The 15332-nt window shown below is 51.3% G+C and overlaps 1 protein-coding gene and 1 long non-coding RNA gene across 8 annotated transcripts in view; one reads left to right on the top strand and one right to left on the bottom strand.

The window, feature by feature from the left end:
* Nucleotides 1–15332, bottom strand: part of Dab2ip (DAB2 interacting protein) — a 170658-nt gene that overhangs the window by 142505 nt on the left and 12821 nt on the right. For 2 of the 7 annotated variants that reach the window (XM_075986021.1, XM_075986017.1), the window contains exon 1: nucleotides 2998–3217. The exons of 4 other annotated variants lie outside the window; for them this stretch is intronic. Coding sequence is in view for 1 of the 3 variants with exons in the window: in XM_075986011.1 (XP_075842126.1) it covers nucleotides 3987–4089 (103 nt within the window). In the remaining 2 variants the exon portion in view is untranslated. Of the gene's footprint in view, nucleotides 1–2997; nucleotides 3218–3986; nucleotides 4122–15332 lie in introns of those variants that run through there. One more of the 7 variants, XM_075986011.1, reaches the window with a different exon arrangement.
* Nucleotides 4160–9345, top strand: LOC142857557 (uncharacterized). The gene is made up of 3 exons (XR_012911830.1): nucleotides 4160–4797; nucleotides 6775–6929; nucleotides 7148–9345. It is a non-coding gene; the product is annotated as an uncharacterized LOC142857557 (long non-coding RNA).

Here is a 15332-nt window from a genome sequence, read left to right as displayed (position 1 = left end):
AAAGAAAGAAAGAAAGAAAGAAAGAAAGAAAGAAAGACCAAAAACAAAAAAAAAAGTTAGAAAGGAAAATGAAGTCAGCAACTTTGTCTGGGCCCTGAACCCACTGGGGTTCTCTCTCCTCAGAGATGCCAGGGGAGGTGGGCCACTTAACGGAATAGCCCCATCTCTCCTCTCTTCACATCTGAGGAGCCTAAAATATGAAGGGACCGCCAAGGCCCTCCATCTTCTGGACAAGATCTCTAATATCAAACCACCACTGGGTGAGCAGGAAAACCATGAAAGGCACAGTGCGGAGAAGGCCTGTGTATATATAGTCAGGGGACACGAGTTCAAGTGCAGGCACTACCAGTTTCTACTAACTCTTCCCATATAAACACACTTGGGCTTTAGATGTTCACATCCTCTTCCTGGACTCCAAGGAACTCATACACAAAATGCATATTATTAACCCCGAGCCTTCAGGGGGCTCAAAGGGGAGGGTAGAAATGTGCCATTGGAAAACTCCATGTGAACAGCCCTTCCCACCATAGCCGGCCCAGCCTGCAGATGTCCCCAGAGATGCTCTCCAGAAAGGACAAATTTAACAAGCCGCAGACCTACTCCATGCTCTCCTCCACAGGCTCAGGCACACAGCCTCCTAGCTGGGAAGGTCCAAGGAACCCACACTGGAATGAGGAGAAAGTGGGGAGGTCACACTCACCTCTACCGTATCCACGCCCCCTTCCCCCATAACTGAACACAGGTGTCTCAGCAAGGTGTGCCAATTCTTTCAGAAAGCTGAGGTCAAAGGTCTGCCCTTGTATATGACACATGGAAATCTCCCCTGGGCTCCTCTGCCCCTCTGGCCTGTCTCCTAGGCCCCAATTTTCACCACCACCCACAATCTCTTCCTCAGTACCCGGGGGTAATGGTTCTTAAGCTGAGCTGTGCAAACATGCTGGACAGTTGTGGCAGAGAAGGTCTCTAGGTCCGGAGTAAAGACGATGAATTTGCATTTCAATCAGTATCCCATGTGCTTGTGATAAAAGCATCCCAGCACACCTAACAAGCCTGGACACATACAAGTGTATACACACACATACAAGGGCACATACAAGTGTATAGATACACACATACACAGGTGCGCACACACATACACACACACACCTTGATGGGCATTCAAACAGAGTCAAAGGTAACAATTAGAAGCACAGACTATGGGCTGCTGCTAGGTTTGAGGTATAACCCAGCCCCATCACTGACTGAATGACCTTTGGTGAGTCCCTTCCTCCTGACAGCCTTACACGGTTGTCTGAAGAATGCAGTGACGCGTGTAATGTCCCCAGCACAGGACCTGGTACATAATAAACAATACTAGTGCTGTAGCCACTGCCAAACTCAGTCCCATTGCTTTGAGTGCCTAAGAGAAGGCACAGCAAGCCAGGATTAGGGGACCACAGTGAATGCTTGACCCACACAGACGCCCAAAGGGCACGAACACTCATTGGGTAGGCGTAGCAGAAATACAGATTTCCATTCTCAGCAGTAAGAATGTTTTAGCTGAATGGAGATGCCCAGCCATCCCTGGAGGATCTGAGCAAAGGGCCTAGCTGTGTATCAGGTGCAGATGCAGCCCAGGGAAGGGACACTGGAGGGCCCGAGTATGGAGCATCCAGCCAAGGCTGGGACCAGGTTCTGCACTTGGCCCCTCTCTCCCGCATCGCATGCGAAATGGTTCTTCACTGATCCTCAGTATTTACAGGGGTCACCTCTACTTTCAAAGGTCTAACTTTCCAACACATTCCCAGCAGAGAAGGGAGGTGATGGGACCATTGACAATCGGGGACCTACAGTCTGTCTGTCCTTATGCAGAGAAGGGAGGTGCTGGGACCATTTGCAATCGGGGACCTACAGCAGTGTGTCCTTAAGCAGTGTGTGCACATTTCTCAAAGGCCTGGGGCTCACTTGATCCTGAGAGGAGGGAACCCGAAGCACATGGGTCCCTTCGGGCACCAAACTCTTCAAGTTCCAGGAGACCAGATTCTCTGACACTGTGGGCGGATGCCCACTGAATCATTTTGATGGAGCTTTAAGCTCAGGGAGGTTAGAAGACTTCCCAAGGCCACACAGTGAGCAGAGGAAGCTGAGATTTATTTGAACCCACGTTCTCTAGATTCTAGAGCTGGGTGTTAGGTCTGGTTAATTCTGGGTGCACAGTCTTTAGGTCAAGAAAATAGAATAGAGTTAACACTACAGACGAACAGTGTTTCTTACGACTCTCGGTGACCTACTGACAGTTAAGTCTATGGCCACTCCCCTCCGCGACCTCAGCTGCTGAAGGAGGTGGTATAAAGCCCAGCACAGGCACCACAGACAGCGCCAAAGGACTAAACCCAGAAAAGCTTGCAATCCTCACAAGGCTGGAACTTGGAAACATGGTGGCTTGGGTCGCTCTCCCCCATGCTGTGTGCAGCTCAAGGAGTTCTGTTAGTGGAGGGTGAGGTTGGAAGCAGGCCAAGGAAAGAACTCTGGGCCCACCTGCGTCCTTAGAAACCGCTCTAGCTAGCAATGAATACAAACACCCCAAACACGGTGGGCCACATGGGAGGGACAGTGTGTATGTGGTGGGGTCTGAAGTTTGGGGGTCAGTGGAAGCTTCTGGTATTGGCAGACTGGAGAACCCTGTACCCCAACTCCTGTAGACTGCAGGCCCCTGCTAAAGGTGCCTTCTTGATGCCGCCTGTGCCCTCCTTTCCAGAGGAAAGCCTCAATCCTGCGCCCCGCTGTGGTCAGGGATAGAGGCAGAAAACAGCAAAGTTTAAAGGGTCAGACAAGACTCAGAGGTCCTGCCGCAGAGCAGAAAAGAGAAGTAAATAAAGAGAAGCTGAGGTGCACTCCTCACCCCTGTAGTCCTATAAAGGTGTCAAGGCCCCAAAGGTCCTCAAGCAGACCCCGCTCGGATCCCTGCAGGTGTTAGGGTCCCCTCAACTTGACCTGCGCTTTTCAACCATTAATTACCTCTATGTGCTGACCTGGCCGCTGGGCATTACCATCCCTAAGGCAGCGGAGTCGGACAGCCCAGGGCCAGGGTCGCGTAGTCACCAAATCTCCGGGTCTCAGGGGTTTGGGCTGTCAGTTCGGGCGGCAGGAAAGTTTCCGTGGGGCGGGCAGGGCCGAACGGAGCAGGCCGGGCTGGAGAGAGCTCCGGCCGGCTCCGCGCCTCCCGCGGCGCCGCGGCTCTCTGCTCCCCGGCCACCCGACCCGTCTTTCCCTGCCAATCGCAGGCCCCGCAGCCGCAGCTCCGCCCGCCCACGGGCCCCAGCGGGGGCGGACGGGGAGGGGCGGGGGCGCACCTGTTTGGTCAATCGACCCCACATCTCCACCAGCCGCCGGGCCGGACTGGGCAGGGCTGCCAGCGCTCGCCCCCGCCCGGGCTTGGCCGGGGTCCAGGCGGGGCCACACGCCTCTCCTCTGGCCCTGTTCAGGGTCCAGCTCACACAGCGCCTCAGCCCGCCCCCCCTCGGTCCTTCCCCGCCTCCCTAGCTGTAGCCCAGGGACAGAGAGATGACCATGGCTTCTCTTTCATTACTTCTCGGTCACCCTCTGACTACCCACTCCTGCAAGCACCGTCCCCCGCGCGATGACACCCTAAACTTTCCTATACGTCCAACACCAATCTCTAACTTCAGGCTTGGAGGCAAGTACCAGGGCCTGAGAAAAGGACGGCGATTATGATGTCGCCGGGAAGGTACCACAGCACCTCCATTCACATAAACTCCGAAGCACCCCCAATACCGCGGGCTGGATGTCCCCCAACGTCCTTGGCCTACACAAATGCCATCGCCCCATTTTCTGCGATAGAAACACTGAGACCAGAAGAGGGGGAAAGGCTTTTCCGATCTGATAACAGGTGAGTTGCCTGGGTCCGCCCCGCCTGGCCCCGGGGGATCGCGAGTGGCCTGGAGGGGAGGAGGCGGAGGCCCGCGATGGCGCGCGCCCGGCCTTACCTCGACTGCAGAGAGTGTCCCCGCAGAGCGCGCCCGCGGGAGGCCCCAGCAGCGGCAGGGAGGCCCAGGCGAGCGCTCGGTAGGCCGAGCGCCCAGCACCCATCCCTGCCGGAGTCGGCCCTTCCACCCTCCGCGGCACCTGTGGCGCCAGGGCTGCGCACGCCGCTTGGGCCTCGGGGGTCAGACCCTGGCGTGCCGGGGCTCTTCCGGCGCTCCTCGTGCAGTCCCGGCTCGGACTCGCACGGCTGTGGCGCGGACCTTGGAGGAAGCAGGCCTCCCCGGGTAGGGCGCTATTTTTAGCGGGAGCTGCTCTCCTTGTCGGACAGACAGAACCAGTTAATTCGGCCGTTGGGGAAGGGCCTGTCCGGGGAGCTCCCCGGAAAGGCAGCCCTGGCTCTGCTGAAAGCTGATCCTGCGCATTCCTGCCTCTCGAGGCGGGAGGGCGGGAGGACGCCTTTAATTCCAGGGGGAAGCCTGCGTCCTCTGAAGCTGTGCCTTGGGACCAAGTACACGCCCCAAGAGGGCTCTGGAAACTGACCTGGTACCTGGCCTGACTTTCTTTATGTTCACATGCCTCGGATGATTGGACAGAGCATGTCTACCTGACTTGAGAGTCCCCACTTCTTGTTAGGAAGAGCCCCTTCGATGCTGAATCTGAACCCCAACAATGCACACAGTGTTCACTCTGAGGTTTCTTGCGGAACGAAGTGGGGAATGTCAGATACAGGGCAGCGATGTGCCGTGGATGGACCGGGCGACTTGGGAAGCTGGAGGACACCTAAACCCGACACTTTTCAATGGTGTGGTCTTGGTAAGCCATCTCACTTCTGGATCTACCTCTTCTTGCAAAAGGGAGTTTTTAAAGTCCCAAGACAATATTTGAGAAACTTTTTGTAAACAAGACCATTGCGGACACGTGCATTCCACGAAGATGCAGACTCAGCCAGGGGTGTATACTCAGGAAGCAGTGGGAGGAGCCTAAAGAGGTACAAGTGCTGTTAGGGTAAGGGTCAATAAATAGGCCGGAGGATTAGAATAGAGGCTGCAAAAATAGACTCACACATGTATGGAAACTTAATATTTGGCAGAAGTGGCACTTGAGGTCGGTAAAGGAGAGACTCTTCTATAAATGGTGCTGGAGCAATTGGATGCTCATATTAAAAAAAAAAGAAATGGAATCCCTACCTCACACCATTCATAAGTTTCAGGTATACTAGATAATTAAATATAAAAATAAACTGGGCATGGTGTCTCACATTAGTAAATACAGCACTTGGGAGGGTGAGGCAGGAGGACTGTAGTGAGTTTAAGGCCAGCCTGCGTTACATAGTCCCAAGCCATGAGCCTGAGCTAACAGATTCTGAGTCTAAACAAGCAGACAAATCTGGCAGAGGGCAGGATTTCTTGAAGATACACAGAACATCAAGAGAAAGATGGGAGCCGGGCGGTGGTGGCGCACGCCTTTAATCCCAGCACTCGGGAGGCAGAGGGAGTTGGATCTCTGTGAGTTCGAGGCCAGCCTGGTCTACAAGAGCTAGTTCCAGGACAGGCACCAAAGCTACAGAGAAACCCTGTCTCGAAAAACCAAAAAAAAAAAAAAAAAAAAAAAAGAGAGAGAGAGAGAAAGATGGGTGCATTTAATTAAAATGTAAAACCTGTGTTTTTCAAAAGAAGATAAATGAAAGTCAAGTGCAAAATATGCAAAGGCCTTCCACAGATGAGTTTTCAGAAGAAACTGGTAGAACGCTGGCTTGGCATTAGGGAAGCCATGGTTTGATCCCCAACACCACATAAACCAGGTGTGGTGGCAAAAATCTGTAATCTCAGCTAAATGGGAGGTGGAGGCGGAAGGATCAGAAGTTCAAGGGCATCCTCAGCTACAAAAAGAACTCAAAGTATGTATGATCAGACAATTGGCAGAAGAAAAATGTGCATAAATAAATTCAAAGAGAGCCTTACAGTACCTGGGGAAACACAAAGTCAAACCCAGTGAAGTGTCCCATTGCTCCTGCCAGATTAGGCCCAAGGCGGAGAATGGCATTAGGAGTGTGCAGAACACGCGTGCCAGGAGGAGAAATGGGTCCAGTCACTCCGCAAAACAGCCTAGGAGCTCTGAGGAACACCCAGCTATCTGGTCCTTCTTTGGGGACACACCTAGTGAATGTCTTGTTCTCTGCAGCCAGGCCGCCTACGGCCATGTGCAGAAGAACACAGGGACACATGGTGGAGGGATCTGAGAAGTTCTCTACTGCGGAGACCAGGACGAGAGGGAGTCTGAATCTCCGAGGAAGGGAGACAGAGCAAACTCAGGAACAAATTGCATGATATCATTCATTTGGATTCTTCAAACACACACACACAAAAACAAACACCCATATAGCACATGGCTGTGCACAGATGTAAAAGCAAAGAGCATGCAGAGTCATGGGAAATGCGCCTTTTGGCCAAGAGTTTACCCCAGGGAGGCAGAGGATGCTGCAATGCAGTAGGAAAAGGCTCCCCATTTGGTAAGGTTTTTTTGGCTGGAGTGGTGCATAAATCTCTCTCTCTCTCTCTCTCTCTCTCTCTCTCTCTCTCTCTCTCTCTCTCTCTCTGTGTGTGTGTGTGTGTGTGTGTGTGTGTGTGTGTGTGTGATTATTTTGGGGAATTGAACCCATGCCTTTTGAATGTCAGACAAGCACCCAAACTTTTTTTTTTAAGACACAAAGGAAGCTTGGTAGAAGTTTCTTTAAAAGCCAGTTCTGCTCCAAAAGATACCTTCCCCCATTAATGATGTCATCATGTCTAGGTGCTGATGCATGAACATAGCCTGGCCTGCGGTGAAGCTCTCAGAAAACCTAAAGAACACTAATAGCCTCCTAGTCCATCTCCCTTGAAGCCCTGCTTAGCCCAGATACAGCCTGCAACGCAGGCCTCCAAGGCCCTCGGCTCCCTCATGCTCTCGTGAGTTTGCACAGGCAGGGTGTTCTCCTAGCACACTGCTCTGTCTCTGCTTCAGTGCATGTGCACTGCACTCCTGCTGTGCGAGACCCAGGGTGAGGGGGATCACATCTATTATCAACACGTCTCTTCCTGTCCCTCATTGTCTGTATTATCACGAGATGTGCAGTGCCGCCTAGTTTGAGATTTGTCTCCTGAAGCAGACTTTTTTTTCTTGACAGGGTGTTTCTGCTTAGGTCATGCTGGCTTCAAAGTTGCAATCCTCTTGTCTCAGCCTCCTTGGTACAAAGATTATAGATGAATACAACCACATCTACTCTTTCTGGGCCCTCACTGCAGTCCCACCCTCTGTACAGGAACTCAACTAAGAAGGTTTATGAATATAAGAGCCGAGTGAATCCAAATACTCAGAAATCTAAAGGAACCATGCCACACTCTCAAAAGGGAGACAACCCCACCACCTCCTGATGGACTGCTTGGTCTTCAGGAATATTTCTGAGAATAACATGAACTTTGAGGTCAGAGAGAGCTGCGTTCACATTTAGGCTGAACCACTTGCCAGCTGTGTGCTCTGACACGGAGCCTCACTATCAGGGTCTGCACAAGCAGGATGTGGCGAGGATTGTCACCGGGAGAGATTAGGATGAGCTATGAGATCACAGGTACCAAATGCATGGCCCCGTTCTTAGGTCAAGCAATTATGTGAAGATTGACTAAGAGGAAGACGTTTGCAGAGGGTGGAAGGAACCCAGTTAGGCCACTGTGGAAGTAGAATGCTGGTTAAGCAACAACAAGGGTGTGAACCAGGCCTGAAGAGAAAGAAGCATTCATCTGGAGGCTGGCTCGGGAGCCAGGAGTCAAGAGCTCGCTCTAGCATCCTCGCTCCACTCCTCATGCCAGCATGCCCCTTCCCAGGGGCTGGGCTGCACAGCATGGCAGCCCTGCAGGCCCTCTTTGTCTTCCCATAGCCACCCTGTTCTCCTCCAATCTGTTCTCACATATATCCCAGGATCTCAATCTGGACCTGTTTTTTCCTTGCCTGCTTCCATCTGTAGGGGCGACAGAGCCTGCGGCACCTTCCCCGGGGGACATGTCTGAAATGATTTACCAAATGCATCATCTGCACTTGGATATGCACAATCTACATATGTCCTCTTGTCGGCAGCTTCCATCAGGCAGCATGCAGGATTGGGACTTGCTTATGGTCCAGACTTTAGAAGATGAATCAGGCGGGTTACATGTTCTCCATGCAAGCAAAAGCATGAAGTTGAGAGGGCTGGTTGGTCCCTGGAAAAGAACAGCTCTGTGCACATCAAGCGTTCTGATGAGAGATCTCCTAAGCTAATAAACCAGTCTCTTTGATTTAAATCCCATCACGCAAGTGACATAAACATTAGTCACTGATGGTCCTTTGTCTCATGCAAATGGGCCGTGGAAGGCAGGCATCCCTCCTGACTTATAGTTTGCCATCTTCTTTTTGGGACAGGGTTCCATGTAGCCCAGTCTAGCTCAGTCTTGCTGTGCAACTAAGGATAGCCCTGAATTTATGATCCTTCTAGCTGCACCTCCTTCCCAGGATGGGATTATAAGTGTGTACTACCTTGCTTATTTTTCTGTCTCTTTTGTGTGTTTGCATGACTTTGTGGGATATGCTGGGGATCAAACCCAAGGTTTCTGTATGTTAGTCCAGCATTCTCCCAACAGAGCCACACCCCCAGCCCCTGCCATTTTTCTTAATGGCTGTCTAGAAGACCATCAGTCCTTTTGGCAACACAAAAGGATGCTCTTGTGCCTTCATCTGCTCTGGGTAATTGTGTGGACACTTCTGTTCCCTTCTGTCTCATCACATTCTCCCAGTTTCTCCCCTAGTTTTTCTGGGCTGTTTCATCTTACTCCCTGGCCAGTTGGAAGATAATGCTCTCAGAATCTGATTGCCTTTGATGTTCTGAGCAGACTTCAAGTGTCGGAGCCCGGGACCTTACCCTGCTGTCCTTCCTTCACCAGTGACTCCCACCTGTGCATCCCCAGCCCAGCAGCCACTTGTGCTCCTTTGCCCAAGCTTCTCAGAGCACCAGGCTCCTTCCCTGCCTCTGTGCCTTCCTCCCTGTGGATCCTGCCTATTGGTATCTCTCGAGAGGCTGGCAGAACACAGATCCAATCACATCCACCCACCTCTGCCAAAAAGCTTGCAGGGGCTCCGTGTTGTGTTTGTGTGGCTGATAAAAAAACTCCCAGGGAGTTCACTGGTTCTGAACAAAAGCATACGCTGCCGAGGGTCTGGCCTGGGAGCTGGAGGATCAGAAGCCTCCCAGCCTCGTTCTGCACCACTTTTCCTTGCCTTCTTTGCTGTCAGTCACTCCAGCTAATCTCAGAGTTCTCAAATAAACAATACTCCTTCCTCAGACCTCACCTTTCTGTCCTTTCCCTGCCTGGCCTGGCTAGCTTCTTCCAGGAGTCAATTAATGTCACTTCCCAAGAGGAGCCTCCCCTTGCGTTCACTACACACTTGACCTAGGGGTTTTCCTTCATTCTGCTGATGGCAGGTGGTAGCTGTACCTTCACTGTGTGATCACCAGGAGTTGGGGCCCCCTGAGTACAGGGATCACCCCTAGTGCTCACCATTGCATCACCTCTCGTCCTCAGCAAGGGCCCTAGCACATAGTATGTGCTCAGTAAATGTTTGCTGGGAGATGAATCCAGGTCTACTTGCAGACCCCCACGGATAGGCTGTCATCATAGGACAAACACTGTTAGTTACCAGATATTCATGTAAAGAAGGCATGGTAATTAGGTATGGTAGTACATACATGTAATCCCAGCACTTTGGAAGTCGAGGCAGGAAAATCAGGAGGTCAAGGTCATCACGAATTATTACATAGGATAGCCTGGGATACATGAGACCTTGTCTCAACAATAGACAAACAACCAAACACCCAGGGACTGAGGTATCCTCAGATGCACACTCAGGCTTGGGCTCATAGGACTCCCAGAGCAAGAATGACAGGCATGGTGGGAAGAGAAGAGGAGGGGAGGGGTCTGGGGATTACACACTGGTGGGAGGGGTCTGGGAATTACACATTGGTGGGAGCTACTGGGAATGGAGGAAGGATGGAGGGTGGGCCCACGTGGAGAGCTGCAGCCTGTGGGGGTCTAGCTAGGCTCCAGGGCTCTGGTTCAGGCCTTTGCAGCTTCTCCCCTGTTGTCTATGGACTCTGAGGCCTCTCTGGGCAGGCTCTGAGTGGAGGGCTGGGGACAAAGGTGAACAGGCCAGGGAGCTGCTCCCAGGTGCTAGGGAACATGGCAAGCCATGGTGTCAGCAGAGACCCTAGGAAACTCCCCATGGCCCATTAGTGAGTCCCTCCTATTAGCTACTGAGCATAAACTAATGACTATTAAGACTGAGGAGGGGGCTGTGGGGCCTAGTGTCAGCCTGAGTAGGAGAGTGGCTTCCAAGGAGGTGACAATGAGGGGAGGGGACGGGCGATACAAACGTTTCAGCCTGGTGTTCTCAGGAACAACAGCTAGCATCACTGGGCAGGGACATGCGGGAAAGCTGAGGTTCCCTGAGCCCAAATGCCATGCTCAGAAGCTTGGACTTTGGGGGGGGGGGGGGGTTGGCTGGGATGATCCTGGGATGGGAGGTGTGTATCTGGAGGAGGAAGGCAGATTTAAAGGGAAAGATGAAAGACTGTCCTGGGGATAGTTCAGGAAGGAAACAGGGAGTGAGGATGCCCAGCCCAGGAGAGTTCAGCCAGAAATGCATGGCTACTGAAGAGAAGAGTGTGTTCCGAGCCCTCCTCTGAGGCTAGGGAAAGGTTCGATGGGAAGTGCTTTCTGTGCAAGCCCGAGGTCTGAGTGTGAGTCTGGACCTAACAGCCAGGTACAGCTGGAACGGCAGTCCTGCTCCTAGGGGCTAGAGACAGACGGATTCCCTGGAGCTCAACGCACTGGCCAGTCAGTATTGCCCCTGGGTGAGCTCCAGCTTCAGTGACTGACCCTGTCTCAGAAATAAAGTGAGGCTGGAGAGACAGCTCGGTGGTTAAGAGCACCAACTCTCTTCCAGAGGGCCTGGGGTTCAGTTCCTAGCACCCACATAATGGTGGTTCACAACTATCTGGAACTCCAATCCCAGGGGATTTGATGCTCTCTTCTGGCCTCCTGGGGTACCAGAGACATACGTGCAAACAAAACATTCATACACATAAAATAAATGGAAATTTAAGTAGAAATGAACAAAATAAAAAAGGAAGAAAAGGCAATGGCAGAGGAGAACAGGCACGGCTCAGGAATAGGGGAATTAACCTGAGACAGAAGCAGGAACTGGAATGATGTCAGAAAGATGTGGCCAGGAAACAGAGGGGGCCATGGCCATAACTTTTCTTTTACTCTCAGAAGAAAGTAAGGTTGGCTCCTTAGTGTTTGGTTGAAAGCATCACCCCCGCCCCGGCATCCATGGGTGCTGGCATCTATTAAACCTGGGCTTTTCCTAATTCGGTCAGATTTGGTGTAATTTGGATCATTGCATTGGCGGAGAGGCTTACCGGGCCAGAAAAAAAAAAAACAACACTTAGGAAAAGGGCAGGTAATAAAACAGCAACATAAGAAAATAATTATTGCTGGGTGGTGGTGGCACCTGCCATTAATCCCAGCACTCGGGAGGCAAAGGCAGGCAAATCTCTTTAAATTCAAGGCCAGCCTATTCTACAGATCTAGTTCCAGAACAGCCAGAGGTACACAGAGAACCCTGTCTCAAAGGAAATAAATAAATAAACTGATAAGAAAATAATAATATAAAATGTGCGTGATCTTGTGCTGGCCGGTTATGTCAACTCGACACAGGCTGAAGTCATCCGAGAGGAAGGAACCTCAATTAAGAAAATACCTCTAGGGTCTGGAGAGATGGCTCAGTAGTTAAAAGCACTGGCTGCTCTTCCAGAAGACCAGGGTTCAGTTCCTAGTATCTACATGGCAGCTCACAACTGTCTGTAACTCCAGTTCCAGAAAATCTGACACTGTTATACCAACGTACATAAAATTCAGTTAAATAAATTTTATTTTTAAAAAAGGCAAGAAAGAAAAGAAAAAAAGAAAATGCCTTTATAGGATGAACTGTAGGCAAGCCTGGGTCATTTTCCTGATTAGTGGTTGGTGGGAGGGCCCAGCCCATGGTGGGTGTGGCCTTCCTTAGACTGATGGCCTTGTGTTCTGTAAGAAAGCAGGCTGAGCAAGCCTTGGGGGGGGGGGGTCAGTAAGCAGCATCCCTCTGCCTCAGCTAATGTCTGCAGGTTCCTGCTCTGAGTTCCTGTCCTGACTTCCTCCAATGAGGAACAGCAATGTGGAAGTGTGAGCCACACAAACCCTTTCCTCCCAAGTTGCTTTGGCCGTGGTGTTTCATCACAGCAGTAGTGACCCTGGCTAGGACATTACTGTTTCCTCCTTGTTTAATTGTCTAGCAAGCATCAGAAACACTCTTGGTGTTGATAGTCTCCCAGCCTGTGGCCAGAGCTTTGCCTGGAGCTTAGGGCACTACACCTGCCTGTTTGAATTAGATAAAAGATCCTGAGCCTTTGTTGGTTGCTTGCTTCTCAGAGGGCCGAGACTCAGCAATGTGTGTAAAGATCTGAAGAGTCGAGAATACAGCCACTTTAAGTCTAGCTGCATAACCAGCTTTCTTCCCCTCTTGACAAAGGGCCCCTTTGGAATCAGACATGGCTTCTAGCCTCTGCTGCTGGAAGCATCCACTGCTCACATTTCATTTCAAGCCCGCCCAATCCCAGACCAGAAAGGTGATTTTTTTTAAGGCCCATTAGCATAATTACCTGCCTGCAACACCGTAGAGAAGCAATTAGATGAGCCTGCAAGTTTTGCAGATTTTTGGAGTAAGTCACCTGAAGTTCAGCTGCCGTCAGGATTCATGGCTGCTTTCTGTAATCGTGGGGAATTATTTGGTAATAGCAGAGCTACCTTGGTCTAATTTAGTTTTAATGCCTGGAAGTATCCTCCCAGAATCCTCAGCTTCGGGGAATTCTGACTTCCAGGTTGGTTACGCTTTCTGAAGCAAAAATTCGATTCAAGGCTCCTGAAGTTCCTTCTTTGTCACCCAGAGTCATCTCGGAGCAGAATGGAGCCTACCTTCATGTGTCAAGAAAAAAATGCAAAACGCTGCAGGGCCACAGGGAGTCAGGGTGGACAGGCAGCTAAGTGGGCACCCTAGATGGAGTTAGAGCCGTCAGGTATTCTCTGGGAGAGCCCTAATTTCCCGCCCATTCATTTATTACCTCGTTCTTTCAGCAAGCCCAGACACTGCTGCTATTTGGGTAAAACTAATGATAATCATGGATTTGAGCCAATTTTAGCTATTTTAACACTTTCCAACACATTACATCCTGTGGAGGAGGTGGGGGCTGCCACTGTACTGTGTGTAGATGGGGTCACTGAGGCTGGGAGGTTAAGGCATTTACTGAGCTATTCAGCTGGGAGCCAGGCATGGTGGCACAGGCAGAGGAAGACAGATTCCCGAGTTGAAGACCACCCAGGTCTGCACTGTGTTTTAGGTCTGTCGGGGCTTCTCAGAGAGACCCTGTCTCATTAAAAAACGTTAAGAATCTTGAAGTGTTCAGTCCCTTTTTACAATTACTCGGAGGTGGAGGTGGGCTTACTACCTTCTATGGGCGAAAGAACATGATGTCTCAGAGGGCGTGGGTCTGGCCAAAGTGAATGTGGTGAGGAGATGCAAGAGTCAAGAACGGAAATGAGATTCTCACTTCAAACCCAGTGCTGCCTTGGCCATAGTTAGGAACTTAGGAAGCGCGTGGACAGCGCAGGTGGAGGCTGGATACACGGCTCTCCATGGCTCTCCACGGCTCTCCAAGAGACAGGCTCGGCTGCCCAACCGCCCAGCTCTGTTCTTTGCTTCCAGCTTCTGAGCATGCCTCCTCCCCACCCCCACTCCTCATTCAGAAGCCAGCGGCTCCTCTTGTCATCCCGTGTTTGTTAACTTTGAGATGCTCATTGGTCCATGTCTGCGCTTCTGGCAGAGGGTGGCCTGGTTCCACAGAAAGGGTCAGAAAGTGAACTGGCTGTCACCATTCTCCCTGAGGACCGAGGCCACACCCAGGCCTCTCTAGACCTTGCCTTCCCATCTCTACAAGAACAGAGGGATAAGGCTCTTTGTATGGATTTTTGGCCTGGAACTCAGCAGTCCTCTTGACCTCCCAGAACTGGGGTTTCCATTTCCAGGTTTGAAAACCAACTCTTTAAACCGAGCTATAGAACTCTTCTTTCATCTCATTTTGTGGGGAGGAGGTGGAAGGAAGTTGTCTTTTTGCGACAGTCTGTCTCAGTCACTGTTCTATTGCTACGAAGAAACACCATGACCAAGGCAACTCTTATCAAAGAGAGCATTTAACTGGGGGCTTGCTTGCAGTATCAGAGGGTTAGTCCATGATCATCATGGTGGGGGCATGGAACTGGAGCAGTAGCTGAGAGTCACAGCCTGATCTGCAGGCAGAGATAAATAGGAAGAGGTAGACAGAGAGACTGGGCCTGGCATGGGCTTTTGAGACCCCCAAAGCCCACTCCCAATGCCATACTTCCTCCAACAAAGCCCCACCTCCTCCAAGGCCACACCTTTTAATCCTTCTAATTCCCTCAAACGGTTCCACTTCCTGGTGACTAAGCATTCAAATATATGAGCCTATGGGAGCCCTTCTTATTCAAACCACCAGAGTCTTCTGCAGCCCAAGATGGCATCAGACTGTGTAAACAAGGAAAATCTTAGACTCTTGGTCCTCCAGCCTCTACCTATATAAACCACAATGCCCAGATCAGAACTCCCGCTTCAAATGAAAACCAACAGACCGAAAGAAAGTGACCTGATGGAAGCTGGGTTAATGAGAGGGCCCTCTCCAGCTCATAGCCCTGCGTGTCTCCTCAGACATAGAGTCTGTTGGACCCTAAGGTGCCCCAAGTCCAGGACCAGGGTCTAGTGAGAACTGATGTTACCTGCAGTCCTGTGTGGGCTGAAATGTGCCTACCTGGGCCCCAACCCATCTCTGAACACCCATCTATCCTTGTGGCAGCCTAAGGATCAAATCTCGGTGTCTGTCTGTCCCCAAGCTCCAGGATGAGGTTCAGTCTACCCGGAACACGCCCTGATGGTCAGAAGGACAGGCTGTGCCCTGACTCTGGTGGCCCATTTTTCTCTCTGTCATTTTAATCCTCCAATCTTCTCTCCCCTTCTTCTAAACAGTGATCCTGGTTCCACACAAGCCCACGGCTGCAGAAGAGTGAAATACCCACCATTTGCCTTAGAGCAGGCCTCCTCCACTCCCGGGACTTAGAATGGGCCTCCCTGCTCCTCCCAGTGTTCCTCCCACTTCCTCCTTAAGTGACAGCCACCATCCA

Source organism: Microtus pennsylvanicus, chromosome 9 (genome assembly GCF_037038515.1).
Source record: "Microtus pennsylvanicus isolate mMicPen1 chromosome 9, mMicPen1.hap1, whole genome shotgun sequence".
Classification (NCBI taxonomy): domain Eukaryota; kingdom Metazoa; phylum Chordata; class Mammalia; order Rodentia; family Cricetidae; genus Microtus; species Microtus pennsylvanicus.
This window is presented reverse-complemented; position numbering and strand designations above follow the sequence as displayed.